This window comes from Schistocerca piceifrons, chromosome 1 (assembly GCF_021461385.2).
Source record: "Schistocerca piceifrons isolate TAMUIC-IGC-003096 chromosome 1, iqSchPice1.1, whole genome shotgun sequence".
Lineage (NCBI taxonomy): Eukaryota > Metazoa > Arthropoda > Insecta > Orthoptera > Acrididae > Schistocerca > Schistocerca piceifrons.
This window is the reverse complement of record NC_060138.1, coordinates 153,138,930-153,160,112: the sequence shown is the minus strand read 5'-3', so window position 1 is coordinate 153,160,112 and position 21,183 is coordinate 153,138,930. Positions and strand designations below refer to the sequence as shown.

The 21,183-nt window shown below is 40.1% G+C and overlaps 1 protein-coding gene across 1 annotated transcript in view; it reads right to left on the bottom strand.

The window, feature by feature from the left end:
• Nucleotides 1–21,183, bottom strand: part of LOC124803706 (protein dopey-1 homolog) — a 370,000-nt gene that overhangs the window by 198,292 nt on the left and 150,525 nt on the right. The window contains exons 14-16 of the mRNA XM_047264693.1: nt 11,577–12,573; nt 6,067–6,498; nt 5,790–5,993 (exon numbers count right to left, since the gene is read on the bottom strand). Coding sequence (XP_047120649.1) covers nt 5,790–5,993; nt 6,067–6,498; nt 11,577–12,573 — 1,633 coding nt within the window. The remainder of the gene's footprint in view (nt 1–5,789; nt 5,994–6,066; nt 6,499–11,576; nt 12,574–21,183) is intronic.

Here is a 21,183-nt window from a genome sequence, read left to right as displayed (position 1 = left end):
CATATAAAGACAGCTTTTAAAGTTCAAAGTAATGAGTTACAAATTTTGAAAATCACCAGTAATAAAATCCTGAGTATACTCATGCACTGGACTTTGACTAAAATATCCTGATACTTGAAGTCATTTTTCAGTTTCTGTGTAGCTATGAAGCCTAACCACACATTTCACAATGGTTTCCTGTGAACATAAATCTTGGAGGAGCTTGCTGGTATACAGTGGATGTATTTATCTCATACCAGTGGTGAGCACTTGTCATTCGACTGACAAAATGTCATCACTTTCCGTCTCCTTTTTTTAAGTATGTGTTTTGTTGTTGAGTATCCAAAGCTGCACACAGTAAAGATGATATCTAGTGGCAACCACCTAAACCAAAACACGACAGCCAGGCTACAAATGTAGTACCAGATGCTCTCTAGCTGCTAAACATTTTTTTTTTTTTTTTTTTTTTTTTAAGGATCTTTTCTTAAGTTGCCCATGTATATTCGGGATTTTAAGTTTCTGTCAAAATAATAAGAGAGATAACTAGTTGTTTTACGTTCAGGAGTTATGAGGTGAATATTAAGTTACTGTTCATTCCATAGGTAATGAATCTACAAATATCACTCATGATGCAGACAATGAAGTAAGCATGAAAGATACATTTATTTTTCCCAATAATAAAGGTTATGAATTTTTCTTCCACTAACATTATTAAGAAGAATGATAATACACATTACTAAGTCTACCACGAAACCAATCAAAAAAGTCTTGCGTGGGGTTTGGCCAGTCTCAATATTCCAATATCTACAGGGAGGTAGTCATATGATTGTATTTATCACTAACTGAGCCCTAAGCAATCCTTCACGAAAAGTCAGAGGTTGCATAGTGGACTCACTTGCACATTATTTCTGCAAAATCAAATTCCTGACCCTTTGTCTCCATTACCTGCAGGTTTTCATTTGTCAAGGGATACGAGAGAAAGGTGTAATTGGGGTGTGGTGTTTTTCTTTGAGGTCATTTGGAATGTAGGTTTGAGCAATACTGCCTGTGTGACACAGTCAAAAAACCACTAGCTGTTAATAGCTGCCCCATCTCCAAGAAGGATTTCAGCAAACAAATTAAATAATCATGCATTAATACTCACACAATATAAACAGCATAACCTTCACTTTCAAGCTTTGGGTGCTTCCTCATTTATGACAAATGACAAAAAAGTGAAGAACCTCGCAGGTGAGAAGAAAATGAAATGAAGCTTCATGGATTGAGAGGGTATGCAATATTATTTCAGTGATTACAAAACTTACAAAGAACTTTCCTGTATGAGCTCACTTAGCAGTATGAGGCTGCACTCCCTCTAGCCTAGATGCATGCAATGTTTCAGTTGTGAAAGGTGTCAAAGCCATTGTATCCCCTCCAGGAACAAGCTGCCCCACAATTGTTGTAATTGGTCCTTGATACCCTGAAATGAGACTGAGCTGCCATCTGAGCTGGTCTCACACATCGGTAACAACTCCAGGGGCCTTTGGGGCTACATGATACGAAGCACTTCAACATCAAGCAAACAGTTCATAGATTTGTGTTTCAATTGTGAATGAGACTTATCCTGTTTAAAAATGGCACCACAATACTGTCATGTGTAAGGCAACACATGAGGACATAGGACACCTGCGACTTATCGCTGTGCCATCAGAGTTCCCTCAGTCACTACCAGCCATGACCTGAAGCCATAGTCAATGACTCTCCTACACCATGAGGTCAGCAATAACACCACTGTACCTTTCCAAAACATTCGAAGAATGGGACCTCTCTCTCCAGGGTTTCCGCCATTCTCACCACCAATGGTCATCTGGAGTAGTGCGTAACTGCAATTTATCATTGGACACAATAATGAAACCATTCAATTAGCAGTCCATACTTCCCAGTCACAGCACACTCTAAACAAAGCCATTTGTAGTGGGGGGTTAAAAGGAGCCTATGCACTACACAGTAATTCCTCAGTCTGACTGCTGATAGTCTCTGACCAATTGTGTGTGATGATAACAGAATGTTGCAGGCATTCCATTACTTATTCTCAGATGGCAGATGTAGATGTGAAGGGCTACAATGTGCTTTGGTGCACAATTCAGTGAGCCTCCCTTGTTGTAATTAAATGTGATCAACTAGGACCTTGACAAAACATATCCCTGGTCCTCACATATTTCTACTATAGTGCCACTGTCACATCCAAATGGCCCACAAACCTGGATATGATATTGTTTGACCTCTCAGCCAAATGGAGACTACAAGAAGGCCCTTTCAAACTCTTGTCAAGCATTTAATGCTGTCACACATGAGTATGTGACATCTCTGTGTCCTCCATAGCAATCACACTACTTATATACCCTTCCAGGCCTGGTAACAACACTAAAAATAAACAACACTAATGGTCATTCTACCTGTCACAGAGATCTGCAACTATTATGATTTATATATTCACTCAATGATTTGAACACTATGTGAACAAAAGTATCCAGAGACCTGGATGAAAATGACTTACAAGTTCGTGTCGTCCTCCATCGGTAATGCTGGAACTCAATATGGTGTTGGTCCACCCTTAGCCTTGATGACAGCTTCCACTCTCGCAGGTATACATTCAATCAGGTGCTGGAAGGTTTCTTGGGGAATGGCAGCCCATTCTTTGCGAAACGCTACACCAAGGAGAGGTATCGATATCGATCGGCGAGGCCTGGCACGAAGTCGGTGTTCCAAAACATCCCAAAAGTGTTCTATAGGATTCAGGTCAGGACTCTTGTGCAGACCAGTCCATTACAGGGATGTTATTGTCATGTAACCACTCCGCCACAGGCTGTGCATTATGAACAAGTGCTCAATCACGTTGAAAGATGCAATCGCCATCCCCGAATTGCTCTTCAACAGTGGGAAGCAAGAAGGTGTTAAAAACATCAATGTAGGCCTGTGCTGTGATTGTGCTATGCAAAACAACAAGGGGTACAAGCCCCCTCCATGACAAAATACAAGCACACAATAACACCACCGCCTCTGAATTTTACTGTTGGCACTAAACACACTGGCAGATGACGATCACCGGGCATTCGCCATACCCATACCCTGCCATCATCAGACCGCCACAATGTTTACCATGATTCGTCACTCCAGACAATGTTTTTCTATGGTTGAATTGTCCAATGTTTACACTCCTTGGACAAAGTGAGGGGTCGTTTGGCATTTACCGACGTGATGTGTGGCTATGAGCAGCTGCTCAACCACGAAATCCAAGTTTTCTCACCTCCTGCCTAATTGTCATAGAACTTTTACTGAATCCTGATGCAGTTTGGAATTCCTGTGTGATGGTCTGGATAGATGCTGGCTATTATACATTACGACCCTCTTCAACTGTCAGTGGTCTCTGTCGGTCAACAGATAAGGTCGGCCTGTACACTTTTGTGCTGTACGCGTCCCTTCACGTTTCCACTTCATTATCACATTGGAAACAGTGGACATAGGGTTGTTTAGGGGTACATGTAAGTGACAGCCAATCACTTGACCACGTTCGAAGTCTGTGAGTTCTGCAGAGAGCCCCATTCTTCTCCCTCACGATGTTTAATGACTACTGAGGCCACAGCACAATGCACCTAATACAAAAAACTTATGTTTTTGGGGGTGTCCGGATACTTTTGATCATATAGTGTACGTGTAAAAGGTTACAATAACATCCGACCATGTGTTCTGGGTGCTTCATTTTTATTATTATTATTATTATTTTATTTCCCCCCCCCCCCCCCAAGGCAATGTATCAAAATGTAGCTTATTTACAGAAGAATGGAAAAACTGGAAGAGCTGCTATCAGGGAAAATCAGTGTGAGTTCTGAAGAAACGTAGGAACATATGAGGCAATACTGACTATACAGTGTATGTTAGAAGATAAGACTTCAGAAAGGCAAATCTATGTTTATAGCATGTGAACATATATGCAAAGCTTTGAAATTCTGAAAGCAACAGGGGTAAAAATTGGGGCAAAAAGTTATCTAAAATTTGAACAACTCGTACAAAAACCACCAGACTGAACGCGTGAGACAGGGTTGTAGCCTCTCCTCAGTGTTATTCAATCTGTACACTGAGCAAGCAATAAGTGAAACCAAGGTAAGCTTTGGAAAGGGAATTAAACGTCAGGGAGGAGATGTAAAAACTTTGAGGTTTGGCAATGACATTGTAATTCTCTCAGATATGATAAAGGACTTGGAAGAGCAGTTGAATTGAATGGATAGTGTCTTGAAAAAATGCAATTTAATTAAAACCACATGTGAGGCTGAGCAAATTAGATTAAGAAATGATACACTAAAAGTAGTGAATGATTTTTGCTATTTGGGCAGCAAAATGGCTGACAATGACCAAAGAAAGGAGGGTATAAAATGCAGACTGTAAATATCAAGAGATAACAGAGAAATTTGTTAATACAAGCACAACTCTCACACACATGACCACCGTCCCTGGTTGCTCTGTCTGGACTCATGCCACTGCAGCCGGAGACAGTTGTCACATGTTTGTGGAGTTGTGAATGTGTGCATGTTTTTCTACTTCAGAAGAAGGCCTTTTTGTCGAAAGCTAAAATCTTTCTATTGTGCCAATCTGCAACTTTCCACTGTTAGAAATTTGTTAATGTTGAATATAAATTTAAGCGTTAATAGGTATTTTCTGGAAGTATTTGTATGCAATGTAGCATTGTTTGGAAGTGAAATGTGTATGGTAAGCAATTCAGACATGAAGAATCTAGAAACTTTTGAAATGTGGTGCTATAGAAGAATGCTGAAGATTAGACTGGTATATCAACTAATGAGGATGCACTATATCAAATTGGGGAGAAAAGAGGTTATGGCACAACTTGATTTAAATAAGTGATCAATTGATAGGACACATCATGAGGCACCACTAATTATAAATTTGGTATTGGAAAGAAGTGTGATTGAAAGAAACTTTGAAGAGGCAAACCAAGGCTTGAATACAATTAGCAAATTCAAATTGTTGTAGGTTGCAGTAGCTATACAGATATGAAAAGGCTTGCACATAATAAACTATCATGCAGAGCTCCATCATACAATAACAATGACATCTACTTCTTTGATTATTTTACAAATTAATTCCCAAATTTGACTCATGGACAATCTGCTCCTTCACTAGCATTTAAGTAAATAGCTCTTGCCATTTACAAGCAATGTCTCTTCCTCTGTGAATGTAACTAACAAGTGTGCCTGCATTGTGTTGTAACTGTATGTATGCATCATACTGAAGGACTATGACGTATTTGCTGGTCACAGAGAGCCCCACAGTTTGATTAAATTTGAGCTGTCCTATATTTTCACTGCTAACATAGAAAGTCTCAATGCCTCATGAACTTATAGAATGGTTTCCTTGATGATTAACCCTTTTGAATTTAGTATGTTCAGGTGACTGGCTTTTTATTTCCACAGCTTACTGCTTTACCGTTTTAGAAATGTTTACTCACTTAATATTTTCTCCTGTGTACTATTACTACATGAGAACTAACGAACTTTCAGTTAAGTGTTCAAAAACAGTCATACATGAGAATCATTATATCATGAATGTTCCGTAACTGTAGAACAATGTAAGAACAACTGACAATGTCAGTTTTTATGCACCACAAATTGCAAAGAAAACTTATTTTCTAATAGCCCATCAAGTCTGCCATCTGAATGTTTGTGGATTGCTTAGCAATAAAATGAAACAAATGTGGAAAAGCAAGATCAGAACTGTCCCATCAAATAAAAATAACATCTAACAATTTTTTAACAAACCTTAAGAGGGCTGTCTTCTTTACTGACGTCATGGACTTTCATGCTGTGCACGCTCGACAATATACAGTGTAACGCAATTTTCTGAACTTTACATCGGGCCATCAAATCTGCTATGTAGCTAGCAAAACCTCTGCCACTGTCTCTTACAATCAAAATCAATTCATAGCAGATGATCGTAAGCAGTTCAGTACTTGCTAGCTGGACCTACAGACAACAATCAAATTAGCATGAGGAGTTATACTAGACAGATAAGGTGAAATAATGTACAGAAAAATACCTTGCGATTTCCAGATATCTCCTCCTGTGTCAGTCGCATTTCTCCTAAATTGGGATAGTAGCTTCTTGCAAAATAAAGGCAAACCAGCAGCAGAACTTCCAAATACATGCTGCTTCTATATGCAGCACCAAATTCCCCACCACCAGACGGTATTTCTCCATGAAAATTTCTTCCAAATACAGATTTACGGTGTCTTGCTAACAACATCATCAGTCCAGATCCACGTGCAACATTTGCTAGCCCTGTTGTCGCAGTTGCACACAGAAACATCCTGGAGTTGGTCAATAGTATGTTCCTCAATGTACTCAGTGCATATAATGTCCGATTTGAGTCATAAACAGCACAATATAAGAGCATATGAGAATGTAACTGATGAACTCGCAAAGTAGTGCTTGGGACTTTGCTGGCAAGACTCGGCTTTTCTTCTGAATCCTGTATGAAAAAATATTATTTTGATTCTTTACTGCAACAATCACTGTATTATAGGAATTTCTGTTTATACTTATGATGAAGAGTTATGAGAATTACTGACATCACATTAAAAGAGTAAAATCAGAATACGTCTCAACATTTAAAAACATGGCAGATATAAATGATTCCAGTCCTGTACACTTTTCTCCTTTCGTTACAAGCATACTTCCCCCAGTATCATAAACACATCAAAAGATCATTGATAAAGAAGTGACAGTCATTTTACATTTCCTGAAAAGCAAAATAATGAAAACTGTGTGAAAATGTGAATTAAAATATCACTGTTACACAAGATATCATTATATTACATGAATATTAGGTGTCCTTTCCTAAACATTAGTTACATTCAATTCTTTTTCTACGAGAACAATAACTTTGATAAACTTTAAAATCTGTTTCTTTTCTTTAAGTTCCTTCATTCCTTTTAATCAGACCACATCTTCTGGTCTGGAATTTGTATGAGTACTCAAACAGAAATGTCTAAAATAAAATATGAACTCACTGAAAATATTTCCTGGTAAGATGAATGTGGAACTGGTTCTTGAATTAAATCTTGTGATTGGATTACAGAGACAATAACTGTTAATGGATTTCATGTTTCAGATGCAAAGATCCTATTTTAATCAGCTAAAAATAAATAGGAGAATTCCGAGCAGGGCTTTTTTTCTGGGCTGTAATCATAAGGTGAAATACTAGTAAGAGAAGTTTGAAAATTTTTATTATGGAACAAGAAGTCATGTAATTTTTTCTAACAAGATGGGAAGAACTGCTACACAAACATATATCAGGGCCTATCAAATGAAAACAAGTCAGATGGAGAAACTGTTCACTATTTCAAAAGTAATTGCCACAACTGTTAACAAATTTATCCTACTGTGAGATAAGACAGTCAAGCCTTCATGGAAAAATATTTGTGGTTGCCTGTGGAACCATGTTTGAACCCAGCCATGCACCTCTTCATCCAAAGCAAATCAGTGGCCATGAAATGTCCTTCTTCAGGGCCCCAAATATATGGAAATAGCGTGAGGAGAGATCAGGACTGTACAGAGGATGTGTAAGGGCTTCCCAGTAAAACATCTGCAGCATAGTCGAAACAACCCTGGCAACATGTGGAGAGGCATTATCCCATAACAGAATGCTGCTGTCCATCAACATTCTAGGGCGTTTGGACTTGATGGTGCACTTCAATTTTTGCAAAGTGTTCGCCTACTGCTGTGGGTTAATTGTGGTTCTGTGGTCCAGAAAGTCAATGCACAGTGGGCCCTAGCAGTAGAAGAAAAAGGTCACCAGGACTTTCCCAGAGCTGACATTCATGGCTTTGGATTTTTTTGGTGGGGGTAAATCCATGTCCTTCCATTTTTGGCTCTGACACTTGGTCTCCAGCTCAACATGATAATACCATGTTCCATCCCCCATGAAAACATGGGGCAGGAAATGATATTCTCCATTTTGATACCACTCCAGGTGCTGCAGTGACGGCATTCTGTTCAACTTCTGCTCCTCCATCAGACTGTGGGGAATCTACTTGGCTTAGATTTTCCAGGAATGTCATGAAGACGTGAGCAGTACCACTACTGGTGCTCAGCATGATTCAAATGCCTTCCATTGTCCACTGTCATTAAGTTCTGACAGGAGCATTCACCGCAGCAGTGACAGAGGGGATAATGACATTAATGAGCCTGTCCTGGCTGACTGCTGTCTTTCAATGACACCTCTTGCATATCATTTATTTCAAGCAAGCACACGTGTGTGTGACATACTACATTCGTCATATATAGTAGACATTTGGGCAGGGAGTTACTGAATTTCACTTCCTGACACTCATTCCACTGCACTACACATTGCTGTTCCTCTTTTCCGGCCTGCATAGTTAAGTCAGATGCACACACAACTCATTGACCTCATGTCAAGTACGTGCAACAGACAAATTGCACAGTGGTGAATGTTTGCTCTGTTCCTTCCTGGCTCCCAACAGATGACACATCTATACACACACCTACCTGCATCACAATGCCTATACAATGTCCGTTACATTGTGTCTCTTGTTTTCATCTGACTGCGTCTTGTAGTATGTCCAAATGATCAACAGTGACAATTATCTTAATTTTGCTCCAGTTCTATGCTAGTTATCAACATCTGAAGAGGGAAAGGAATATCTGGAGCAACCTTTGTGAACTCCATCCAGCAGAGCATGGGCATCTGTGAGCTCCTGAGGTCACCTGCTGGTCAGATCACCTAATAAATTGCCCACTAGGTAGCTTAATATATAACACATGACCTTGTGGCCTGAGCACGTTGAGTAGTAATGATTCTTGCCATTAACAGTCTTCTACTTTGTAACGAATGTGTAAAAGAGCAAGGGAAACTGCCGTGAGTAGCCTATTACCAATATCACTTTATTGTGAAGAATAGTTTTTGTTCACTGGAAAATTAGATTGGTGCTTTGTGTGCCAATATCAAGAGCAAAGTGTAACAAGATGTAAATTTGAAGCACAGAGCATTCATACATAAATAGTCTACCTTTCCTTCAGGAATAAACAAACTATCAGAAGAGTTTCATGTAAGTAATTTTTAGATCACTTACTTTGACAAATATGCATCCAATGCAGCATTGCTACCAGATAACAATGAAGTACATACCACAGAGACAATTAACACTCAGATCTCTTTCAGTAACCTGCTCAAAAGCTATATGTGCGCCATCACTGAGGGCTCAACAGGAGAAGCAGTAACATAATTTGAGAGAGTTCACTTTTCCACGTAAACTGTTTCTCACAGGATACACAAATAGGTATATAACTGGAAAAACACACGAAGCAAAGGGGTCACATTTTTGTTGCTTATTCACTAACATTTAATGGGAGCACAGATGTAACAGACTTAACTTCTGTGAGGTACTGACTCAGAAATGCAGGTAATTGAGGAAAACTTAGATGGGAGATGCACAGAATATATAACCTACAGTTATCACATTTTTGAAGTGATGAGTAAAGTTCATGAAAACATATTCATTGTAGGGTAACATGACGTGCTGTTTGGTGGATTAGTAAACACAAAGTTCTTAGTGCTTCTCTGCAGTTTGGTAGGAAATCACCCTATTTTTGGAAATGAACTGAGAAGCACAGCACTAAGTGATGGCAAATGGGCAGCAGACTTAGCGTATCTTATTGATATAAAGAATTATGTAAATAACTGAAATATCTCTCACTGCAAAGAGGGAATCTACATGTCTAAGGGTCATTATATGTATGAAAATAAATGCACTTTTATCTCGCTGAAAGATTTGCACTTACCCCCAAATTTATCTTTTATGGTACATCAAAAAACTCTTGTGCGAGTTTGCTGGAGTTTCAAAACAGGATTTGACTATCTAAACAGTATAGGAAATCAAATACTTTATTTAGAAAGCTTTTACACTTGCACTGGGAATTGTACTTCTGGTAATGCAATAAGAGAGAATTCTGATACTAAATTTTATTCTACAAGACCCACATTAAAGACCGAGGCCAAACACTTTAAACTTGTAAATAGAAACAAATCACAAATGTAATACAGGTTTTTTGACACTTGGTTTGAATTTTATCTGTTCAACACAACTTGTTAATACTGTCTATAACTGGGCACACGATAACTGTAGAAATGTGTAGAGATTATTCTCCACAATAAGCAACTGAAAGTGTAGAACAAGTTAAGGGAAAGGAAGGTCAGTTTTTAATGATCTTTAACATTGTAATGAATGAGGCAGATGAGACATCCAGGCAACCTCTGATGCAGGGGCCTAACTATCTGAAGATTCGAATCGGAGACAGAGAAAGACTCCAATCAAATCCCGACCGCCCTCCCCTTCCACGGCTCTATTTTATGTATTTTATGCCTCAATTGGGACCAGAGGTAGATGCAGAATAAAGATGCTTCTCAACAACAGAGCTGACAAATGGACACTTCAAATGGAGATGTTGGAGAAATTAAAACAATAAACATTGGGTACTATCAGAAAAAACTTTCTTCACACATACATGAGCCAGTGTAATATGGGGAAAGTGGGCACTACAGAAGAACTATGTAACTTGTAAAATAATTCAATTTGTAAAGAACCTGAGCTGGCCAGTCCGGGGTACAAACACAATCATACAACATTCTGCAGGAGGTTAAAAGAGAGCTTGCTCAAGGGATGAGACTTCAATGCACTTCAGAACAGCTTTTGAATGGTCACTCAGTACTTGGGTTCCAAGTGCTATGACTCTTTGTTTGAGTCATAGCTGGTAGATGCCTATCCACGCACAGCCCTAGGGCACAGTGGAAACGCACATCCCACTACCACTTACACAGGCTGCTTTCCTCTAAGGTGCACCATGGACACTGCACAACCATGCCTCCAAAACATCAGTCATTAAATGGCAATGACATTCACTTGAGTGTTCCCATCATTGTTCACCTGCCAATGTCAATCCTCTATTGGTCTCACAGCAACAATAAAAAAATGTTGCAAAGTGATTCTGGAAGATTTAATCAATATCATGATCTTATTTTGTATTCCTTCTATAATCACAATGACAAAACAAAATTAACTGTTTTGTAAAGGGTAACTGAAATTCACTAGCCAAGGTTCATTATCACATAAATTATTGCAATGAACTCTAGTTACATTTCTACTGCTTGTGCATCTACTCCATTTATTATCAGTTTGCAAATGTTACACTCAAGTGCAAGTCTACTGTAATCATTAAATGTAATAAACTTTAATTAACAGCAAATGTGGGGCACTGACCACATCTATCACTACAATGTTGAGGTCATTAGAGACAGGTGAGAGTTGGGAGCTAATGTGTGTTGACACAAGTGGTCCAATTATCTCTCTGTGGTGTTATTAAAATTAGCATTGTTTTATATTTTAGGTCTCATTCATACTGTAAACAAAGTTTCTTCTGTTGCAGACTTCATGCTATCACATTTTTACGGAAATGGATGCATAATATAGATAAATGAAGACACTGCAATCATAGTATGCTAAATCTTTAGAGAAACACTATATATCATACCTGATCTTTTTCTTCAAAACTGCTGACAACTTTATCCAATACCTCGTACAATATTTGTTCAACTATCTCCTTGCTGGTTGTTACTTCCTTCCCCATTTCAAGACAGCTATTTTCAGCAACTGAATCATCAAAGTCGGCTAGTACATCCTCTCCAAGTGACCATCTTCTAACAACACCAGTGCTATCCTCACAACTTTCTGATAAATTACTGTCAGAAGAATTTTCTTCTTCGTCTCCACAACTGAGACTAGTTTGGCTCCCACTGCCAAGTTTCCTGTAAGTTCCATTGGGCAGTATGTCAGACTGTAGAAATTCAGCACTCTTGCTCTTTTTGTGAATTGCAATTGTGGAAGCATTGCCAAAAGCAGCCAATTTATTTCTCCCCCGGCCACTTCTTAACTTCCAAGAGCGACCAAACCTAGGCAATTCACCAGGGTAACTTGATGCCTCAGGTGTTTTACTGTGTGAAGTAGCAGTAGAGTCTTCCTCAGTAGCAGAATCATTTGAGTTTGTATTGCTGCTAGCAGATGCAGCAAACGGATTCACAAATAACGATATATTTCGACAGCTGGAAGGAGAATGTGGTTGCAATACATCTGGAAGTTTCATACAAGAATCTTTGTCTGTGATGTGGCATTTTCCATTACCACCAGCTGCCAGTGTTGTCATTGTATAAACTCTTCTTGCAAAAGCATCACCATGTCTGGGAGCAGAAGTACTTGACACATGATAGATAATGTGGCCATCAATGGAGCTTATGGCATAAACTCGAGGCACATCAGTAGATGACAGGTTCTGTGGACGGTCACGCTCTTTGACACTGACATGCAGTACACTAACACGAGCTGTGGCTGGATCCAATAGCATCAGCAGAAGAGGATCTATTAAGCGAGCAACATCACCACGAACCAACGAATGAAGTAGCCACGTCTGGGCCTGTAGCCGTAATGGGCAACTCTCACTTTGCTGTAACTGGTCTAGCATTTTCAGTAGACACCTGCAACATTAAATCACGTATATGGCACAAGTTATTACAGTGCTGCAAAGGAATAATCACTTAAAATGTACAACAAAAATTTCTGGATATTATGTGAAATACGTGGGTGTGCTTTACAATGAACACGAGAATGAAATTTTATTCCATTGCAATACCAGTTTTCATTTATTTTCTATGCCCTTCAATGTTTTAACCTAAATGAGAAAGACAACACTGCAAAGTAACCTCAACCTTGCGAAGTATAAGGACTTGTGAACATGTACACTCCTGGAAATGGAAAAAAGAACACATTGACGCCGGTGTGTCAGACCCACCATACTTGCTCCGGACACTGCGAGAGGGCTGTACAAGCAATGATCACACGCACGGCACAGCGGACACACCAGGAACCGCGGTGTTGGCCGTCGAATGGCACTAGCTGCGCAGCATTTGTGCACCGCCGCCGTCAGTGTCAGCCAGTTTGCCGTGGCATACGGAGCTCCATCGCAGTCTTTAACACTGGTAGCATGCCGCGACAGCGTGGACGTGAACCGTATGTGCAGTTGACGGACTTTGAGCGAGGGCGTATAGTGGACATGCGGGAGGCCGGGTGGACGTACCGCGGAATTGCTCAACACGTGGGGCGTGTGGTCTCCACAGTACATCGATGTTGTCGCCAGTGGTCGGCGGAAGGTGCACGTGCCCGTCGACCTGGGACCGGACCGCAGCGACGCACGGATGCACGCGAAGACCGTAGGATCCTACGCAGTGCCGTAGGGGACCGCACCGCCACTTCCCAGCAAATTAGGGACACTGTTGCTCCTGGGGTATCGGCGAGGACCATTCGCAACCGTCTCCATGAAGCTGGGCTACGGTCCCGCACACCGTTAGGCCGTCCTCCGCTCACGCCCCAACATCGTGCAGCCCGCCTCCAGTGGTGTCGCGACAGGCGTGAATGGAGGGACGAATGGAGACGTGTCGTCTTCAGCGATGAGAGTCGCTTCTGCCTTGGTGCCAATGATGGTCATATGCGTGTTTGGCGCCGTGCAGGTGAGCGCCACAATCAGGACTGCATACGACCGAGGCACACAGGGCCAACACCCGGCATCATGGTGTGGGGAGCGATCTCCTACACTGGCCGTACACCACTGGTGATCGTCGAGGGGACACTGAATAGTGCACGATACATCCAAACCGTCATCGAACCCATCGTTCTACCATTCCTAGACCGGCAAGGGAACTTGCTGTTCCAACAGGACAATGCACGTCCGCATGTATCCCGTGCCACCCAACGTGCTCTAGAAGGTGTAAGTCAACTACCCTGGCCAGCAAGATCTCCGGATCTGTCCCCCATTGAGCATGTTTGGGACTGGATGAAGCGTCGTCTCACGCGGTCTGCACGTCCAGCACGAACGTTGGTCCAACTGAGGCACCAGGTGGAAATGGCATGGCAAGCCGTTCCACAGGACTACATCCAGCATCTCTACGATCGTCTCCATGGGAGAATAGCAGCCTGCATTGCTGCGAAAGGTGGATATACACTGTACTAGTGCCGACATTGTGCATGCTCTGTTGCCTGTGTCTATGTGCCTGTGGTTCTGGCAGTGTGATCATGTGATATATCTGACCCCAGGAATGTGTCAATAAAGTTTCCCCTTCCTGGGGCAATGAATTCACGGTGTTCTTATTTCAATTTCCAGGAGTGTATTTCACAAGATAATTCATTGTGGAAACAAATTTCCGGTCCTTGTTCTACATTTTGACAAATACCGTGAGAGAGGAGGGTGAGTAAAATGTAAAGAAATTAGGATATTGTGAGTTTCATAATTTGCACTAAAATCTCTACAGGACATTTGATGTTGCTGGTACCATGCCCCATAGGGAATAATTTCAGTTTTTCTTCTGGTTAATCATTAGGGGTTTTATAATGTCACAGGAATACAATAATAAGCTGATGAGAGAAAGTAAGTGTCTTGAAGAAGAAAATATAACTAGTGGAAATATGAAACAAACCTATTTACTTTTGATACACCCTAGCACTGTCAGAACAGTATTTAAAAAAAATTTAAAAAATGTCAAGACACACTTGGAAACCACAGAATAACCTATTTGCTTATGGTCAATGCTCATTATAAAACTTAATACTAGTTTAAAATGCCAAGAAGTTAACATTAATTTTCTGCTATTCAGCTTTTCATACTACTATATTGAAATTGTAATTTCAGTTTCATAGTGTTGTACATCTAAACACAAGGGAATTAACAATCAGTACCCTTTCAGCATTTTCTCACTTGTTACACTGCTTGAAAAAAATTTGTGGCTATTTTCTAAAGAGGCATGTTGAAAAAGAGGCCAGTTTAGCTTAATTTCAATACTTCTTCAGAAGGCACTCTTTGCACTGCAAGTTTGTAATGCAATAATTATTTTCACCATTTTGTTAAAAAACAACATTTGCGCTAACAGGTATTTCCCTTGGCAACTGTTGGCTAATGAAATGCATACCACCAGTTCGATTCCCACCTCGTAAAATAATTTATCACTTACAATTTGTACTCCTGGAGTGTTTTGGGACTTATTTAATCATGGAATATTCGAATTTAACAGAATATTCTATATTTGTACAAACAGGAGCACAGACTGCTGAGGCACACAGTACAGCTCTGTATGCACTTTTACGTTTTCTCAATAAAGATGCTGACAGCGTGAAGTATTTGTTCTTTTTTACGAACTTTTTATTGTAACTGACACTCAATTCTAAATGACATAGTAAGTTGGAGATGCTGGGTATCTCAGACACTGACACTGAGATTGACAACTATACTGACACTGCCATGAATTCAGTAATGCTACACACAGAAAGTTTGAAGTGGGATACACTTGCAGACAGACGACACGCTAAATGGAAGGGGCTGCTCACTAAATTCTGAAATCCAATCTTCACCAAGGACAGAGAGCATATATTATTACCACCAACTTTGAAATCGTGCAATGACCACCATTCAAATATAAGCATAATTAGAGCTCGTACTGAGGCGTTCATACAGTCATTTTTCCCTCATGTGATACGCGAGTGGAACAGAGGGGGGAATATGACTTTGGTGCGAATTGTGCCCTCCGCCACACACCGCTTGGTGGCTAGTGGAGTATATATGTAGATGTAGATGTAGACAAAAATCATCACCTTCATGGGCAGAAACATGACTATAAACAATATGGTCTGAATTGTCAATGTACAAATGTATAGTGTCCATAAATAAAGTTCCAGTTTGCAGAACGAGAACCACTGCCCAGAATTATGTAAAAGCATATTATTGACATAGGGGAAATGTCATTGGAGGGGAGGGCATTGGAATTTGACCAATAGACAGCGCTGTAAGCATCAGAAAATGCAAACCAACAGCTAGTGCGGCACACAGCTGTTCCTCGGTTTGTGTCCGAGATACCCAAAACGACTGTCTCCACAAGGGATTGTGCACTGCTGGTAAAGCTGTTTTATAAGAACAGTGACAGTGCATCAGCAGCCCTACAGCAAGGGTATGAAAAAGGACACTGATCTGGTGTCCACTACAGGGCTGGAGTAAATGATTACAAAGTTCAGAATGGCAGGTTCTTTTGAAATTCAATGTGGCAGACGTATGACAGCAGTTGATCCAACATCTGTCAAAGATGTGGCCACAGTACTGCAAATGGGCTCAATTGGTGGTGTGCAAACCTACAGTGCAGGGGGAATTGCCCTAATGCTGGACATGTCTGTGAGCACAGTGCATAAAATCCTTCGAAACAGCCTGCATTGTTATCCATATAGAATTACTCATGTTCAGGAGTTGCTTCCTGCTGATCCGGCAGCAAAACAAACATTTGGCTTTTTTTGTACTACCTCATTCTGCAAAGATGACTGTGTGGTTCAGGCTGATGGCATCATTTACTGTTGGACTGTGCTTTTTGAGGAAACGAGTCCTGCGGGTCCAGTTACCTGTACAGTCACTAGTAAATGCTATGAGAGTCTTTTGCATGCCAACACCATTCTAACTCTTCACCAGTGTGGATGTGTCGGTAGAATCATTTTTACGCAGCATGGCCTTCCTTTGCACATTCTACAGCTATTGAAGCAGCTGCTGCAGAGACATTCCAGAAACGTTAGAATCACCTGATCTTAATCTGTGAGACTTCTGGCTATGGGGTTATCTGAAAGATACTACATTCAGTGCTCCAGTTATGAACGTAGCTGAATTGAAGGCATGCACTGTACAGCAAACCCCGAGAAACTCCAGTTTGTTTAAAAAGATATTGTTTCTCTGTTTAAACTTGTGGCTTTTACGATGGACAGCATATTGAACATGTCTTGTGCCAGTTTCATGACAATTAGAGTCATTTTGCATGCCATGGGATACTTAAAAAGCAATGTCATTTTGCTTTTTAAGCATTTTTTTACCCTCAGGACTATCAAAAACCAGTATCATTTTGCTTTGTATGCGGTTTTTGACATCGGGACAATTAAAAACTGATTTTTCCCATCTGTTGTGGTACGACCTTGCAGTGGTGGATGGGATTACCTAACTAAAGCCCGCTTCACGTAAGATGGCCCTTCCACGCATAAAGGCGGAGCGATAGGGAGGCATGGAGGGGATGAGGTTTGTGCATGCATGGATGGCAGCAGAGAGCGGGCAAACGAAGTCAATGTTGCCGAATTGTGTTGCTGCGGTCAACAGTCATGTTCATTTGCCTTTGGTACATATTAGACGTACAAATCTAAGAGGGAATAACACATTTTAAAACTGATTTTGATCACTCGTCTACACGAGAGAAATCTTACTTCCTACTTTTGAGACTTGAGGTTGTGTCCACTGGTCCACAGCAATTGTCTATGTGACATCGGAAGGCGAGAACAGCTGATTCAGCTTTGTGAAGACATCAAGCACAATTTTTCTCAAAAAGGTGATTGTCTAATGACAAGATCATCAAAAATAATTGCCATTTATTGCAATTTGGACTGTATTATAAGTAAAAATGTAATACGTAATAAAATAAACTTCAGACAAAAAACCGAAATCATTATATTTGTTTGACAACTGCTTCTATTCTGTATAATTTTTTAAATCTGTATAATGAGTGTATGTGGGTTTGTTTCACTGCTGTTCAGTGTAAATCACAATGCATAAAAAAGAATTTGTGTTAGCAAACACTAGTGCAAGACTATCGTAAAAATTTTCAGTTTATTATATTTTTCAGTGTCATCAGGCATTACGATTTAGTATAAACTCGTTCGATGTTACAGTGGGAGAAGACTTTATGATCCATTGAACAAACAAACAATCAGCCATCTTCAGTGAATAATTCGATGGAATGCGGACTGATAATGTCGAAAACCATCGACATCTTGACAGGTTTTGTGGAATCGGTGTGACCGATATCCCGTCTGCATTGTATGTTGAGTGGTCGCGACGCACCCAGAGGTAATTGGGTTGCTTGTCGTTTTTATTGAGGTGGCTTGGGTATTGTGCGTCTGTGTATCGAGAAGGGAAAGCCTCGAACACGTGTTGGTAGTTGTATTTTCAAGACCGCTAGCTTGCAGCAGACAGCGAATTGGCTCATAGAACTATGAACTGTTTCACTGTACGGTGATGGTGTACACGTATCACTGAGTAGACAAGCAATAGTAAATTGAAGGAACCATTTAATGAGCTACACATAGCTAAACCAAAACTTGATTCATCAAGGTGATGAGTGGTCGATTTAAATGTTAGGGAACTTAGCGGGTCGCATGTGGTCAACGCCTGAAGAGGTCAAGATTTGCTTTTAAATTGTAACTTAAGGTTAGTTGAAAAGTGGCGGTGACATTTAGGATTTTTGTTTGATTTTTTTATTACTTGTTTCCGTATTGTGGGGAAAGATAATATATTTGCTGGCACTCAGGCACTGGTGATAACCAACGTGTATTGAGATACCTAGAAGGAAAATAAATCCAATTTTATTGGGGTTAAAGGAAACCTTCCAGTCTATTTAATTGGTATCTAGTGTAAATATATCTATAGAATTTTTGGAAGTATAAACGAGTGTAATTCAGAGATATTGATACAGTGGAGTCAATATCACGTATAATATGGTGTTTTTAAATGTGCTTGGTAAAAGGTTCTAGAAAGAATGAAATTATAAATAATCTACTGAAAGTAGATCTTCTCAATATTAAAGAAAAGATTTCAACTAGGGGAAAAAGCTTCCTAAATGATGAATAAGTTTAATTGAAGTAACTGAATTATTTATGGAAAGGCCAAAGATTTTGCTACTAATAAAAATTCGTTATTCTGTGACGCATGCGAAGTATCATCACTTACATATTATCACTGCGTCGAGTTGGAAAAAATATTTAAGGAAGAATTAAAAATGTTTTAATTCCTAACAGTAGTGATGGAAGTGTCCATAAACAGAACAATCGTTTCAAGATGGTAGACATTGGTATTTTAGTATAAGCAATAAAATAGTTCCGAGTTTATGTCAGAGAGTACGTACTGCGTTGTGAAAAGCTCGTTGCGAAAGATAACAATTGCTAAAGTGCGCGTCATTTATGACGGCGGCCGAGTTTAGGTTCGTTCTGCGCATCTGACGTCACAAAACACAGTCAGCCAATGAACAGAGAACGACGTTATCAGAGCTTGACTGCAGTGCAGAGCACGGACGAGTGTCTTCAGTTTTAGAAATGTTCAGTCATAAATAAAGTAATTGAACAAAAGCAATGTCTTGACAGCAGACTTTCTTTTATAGAAAGTTTGGAAAAAGCATTATTTATACCAAATGCTTCATATTCTATTAATTAATTAAACCAAACAAGCAATAAGCCTCCTAATAGCGATAGCAAGGAAAGGTGTTTGTATCATTCTCACTAACCGCTTTTTCGCAATAAAGAACAGCGGTACTTGTTTACTTCCTATTATACTTCGACGAAACGTGAGTAATTCATAGCCATACCAACAGTGTTTGTCGGTATTTTGCGTTATGTTTTAAACTCCTCCGGGAGTTGTATTGAACAACGAGCTGCATTAGCGTAATGGTTAAAGCGTATGGCTGCTAAGCAAAATGTTCCGAGTTCAAACCTTGTTCAGTGCTTAATATTTTCTTTATTTAAAAACAATATCGAAGTGTCTTACTTCATGAATTTTATTCATTTGAATGTAATTTTTTGAAATTTCTATGGCAACTAAAATCGACCATACGGGAAGTATATGCTATGGACTTTTACCTCTGCAAACTCTTCAAAATTTCGTGCAATGGTTTACTACATCTAATGCTGCACAATAACTGCGTTGAACATCGAAACAAAATTAAGTCATTTATGGGGGGAAGGTATCAGTCAAGATGATGTGTAAAAATCAAATTTTTGGGCCAAATAGTTTTTGTGAAATCGAATGATAAAGTGTGTCAAAGCAGTTGAAACACCATGTGTCTGTACAGGCGAGCAGTGCAATGATGACAAAACAGCGCACATCGCGGAATGCGGGGAGCACGCCTCTGTAGCAGCGAAAGGATTAATGCGGCCGTGGTGGCTTTACTTCATACACAGCGCGCTCCCACCGAAACGTAAGTTTGCGAACTATACTATGGTGCTGCTTCTCTTGGCGCATACAAATGACAACGCAGCAATCTCCCTTGTCTGGGCGGGCATGCGCGAACCGCCAAGATAAAAGAATTGAACTATAGTTGGATGTCGCATTTATCATCACGCAAGATAATCAGGTACTGAAATTAAAGTAATTTGCTGCTCTGACGATATCAGTATTGTAGACAACAAGAGTGGTTCATTAAAAAGGCCCATTTATTCACTACTGCTTAACTTCAGTAATCATTGGCGTGTGAATATTGTTAAGTGATTATTCGTAGTTCTATCGTGGTTTGGTACGATGTCGGCGTCGTGTCTAGGCAGGGTGTTGTTCCCACTCTTTGGCAGACAGGCTGTTTGCATGGACAGCGGTTGAGGTGGCTGCAATATTAATTGTACTAAGGCTGATTTCATATCCGATTAGTCCATTGCCAGTGTGATTGCGGCGCGGGCTAGATTCTTGTCGTCATCAGAGGCTCCTCTCCAACAGGAACCTTCTGCAATTAGATAGCGTTCCGCAGTCTTAACATCTATTTAAAAATAAGAAACTGTACTTAATTAAAGGTGTGGTGGTTGACTGGTGGCCTAAGTACTTTGCGCAACAGCATACTCTGCAATAACGGCATAGAGACGTTGGTACAGTATGATCCCTTGTCATTGTCAATCAATCTTGGGTACTGCCAGTCACAGACCAGTACAAGGTACGTTAGAAAATTTAAAAAAAGGAAATGGATAGGTTAAAGTTAGATATAGTGGGAATTAGTGAAGTTCTGTGGCAGGAGTAGCAAGACTTCTGGTCAGGTGAATACAGGGTTATAAATACAAAATCAAATAGGGGTAATGCAGGAGTAGTTTTAATAATGAATAGGAAAATAGGAATGCGGGTAAGTTACTACAAACAGCATAGTGAACGCAAGATAAATATGAAGCCCACGCCTACTACAGTAGTACAAGTTTATATGCCAACTAGCTCCGCAGACGACGAAGAGATTGATGAAATGTATGATAGGATAAAAGAAATTATTCAGATAGTGAAGGGA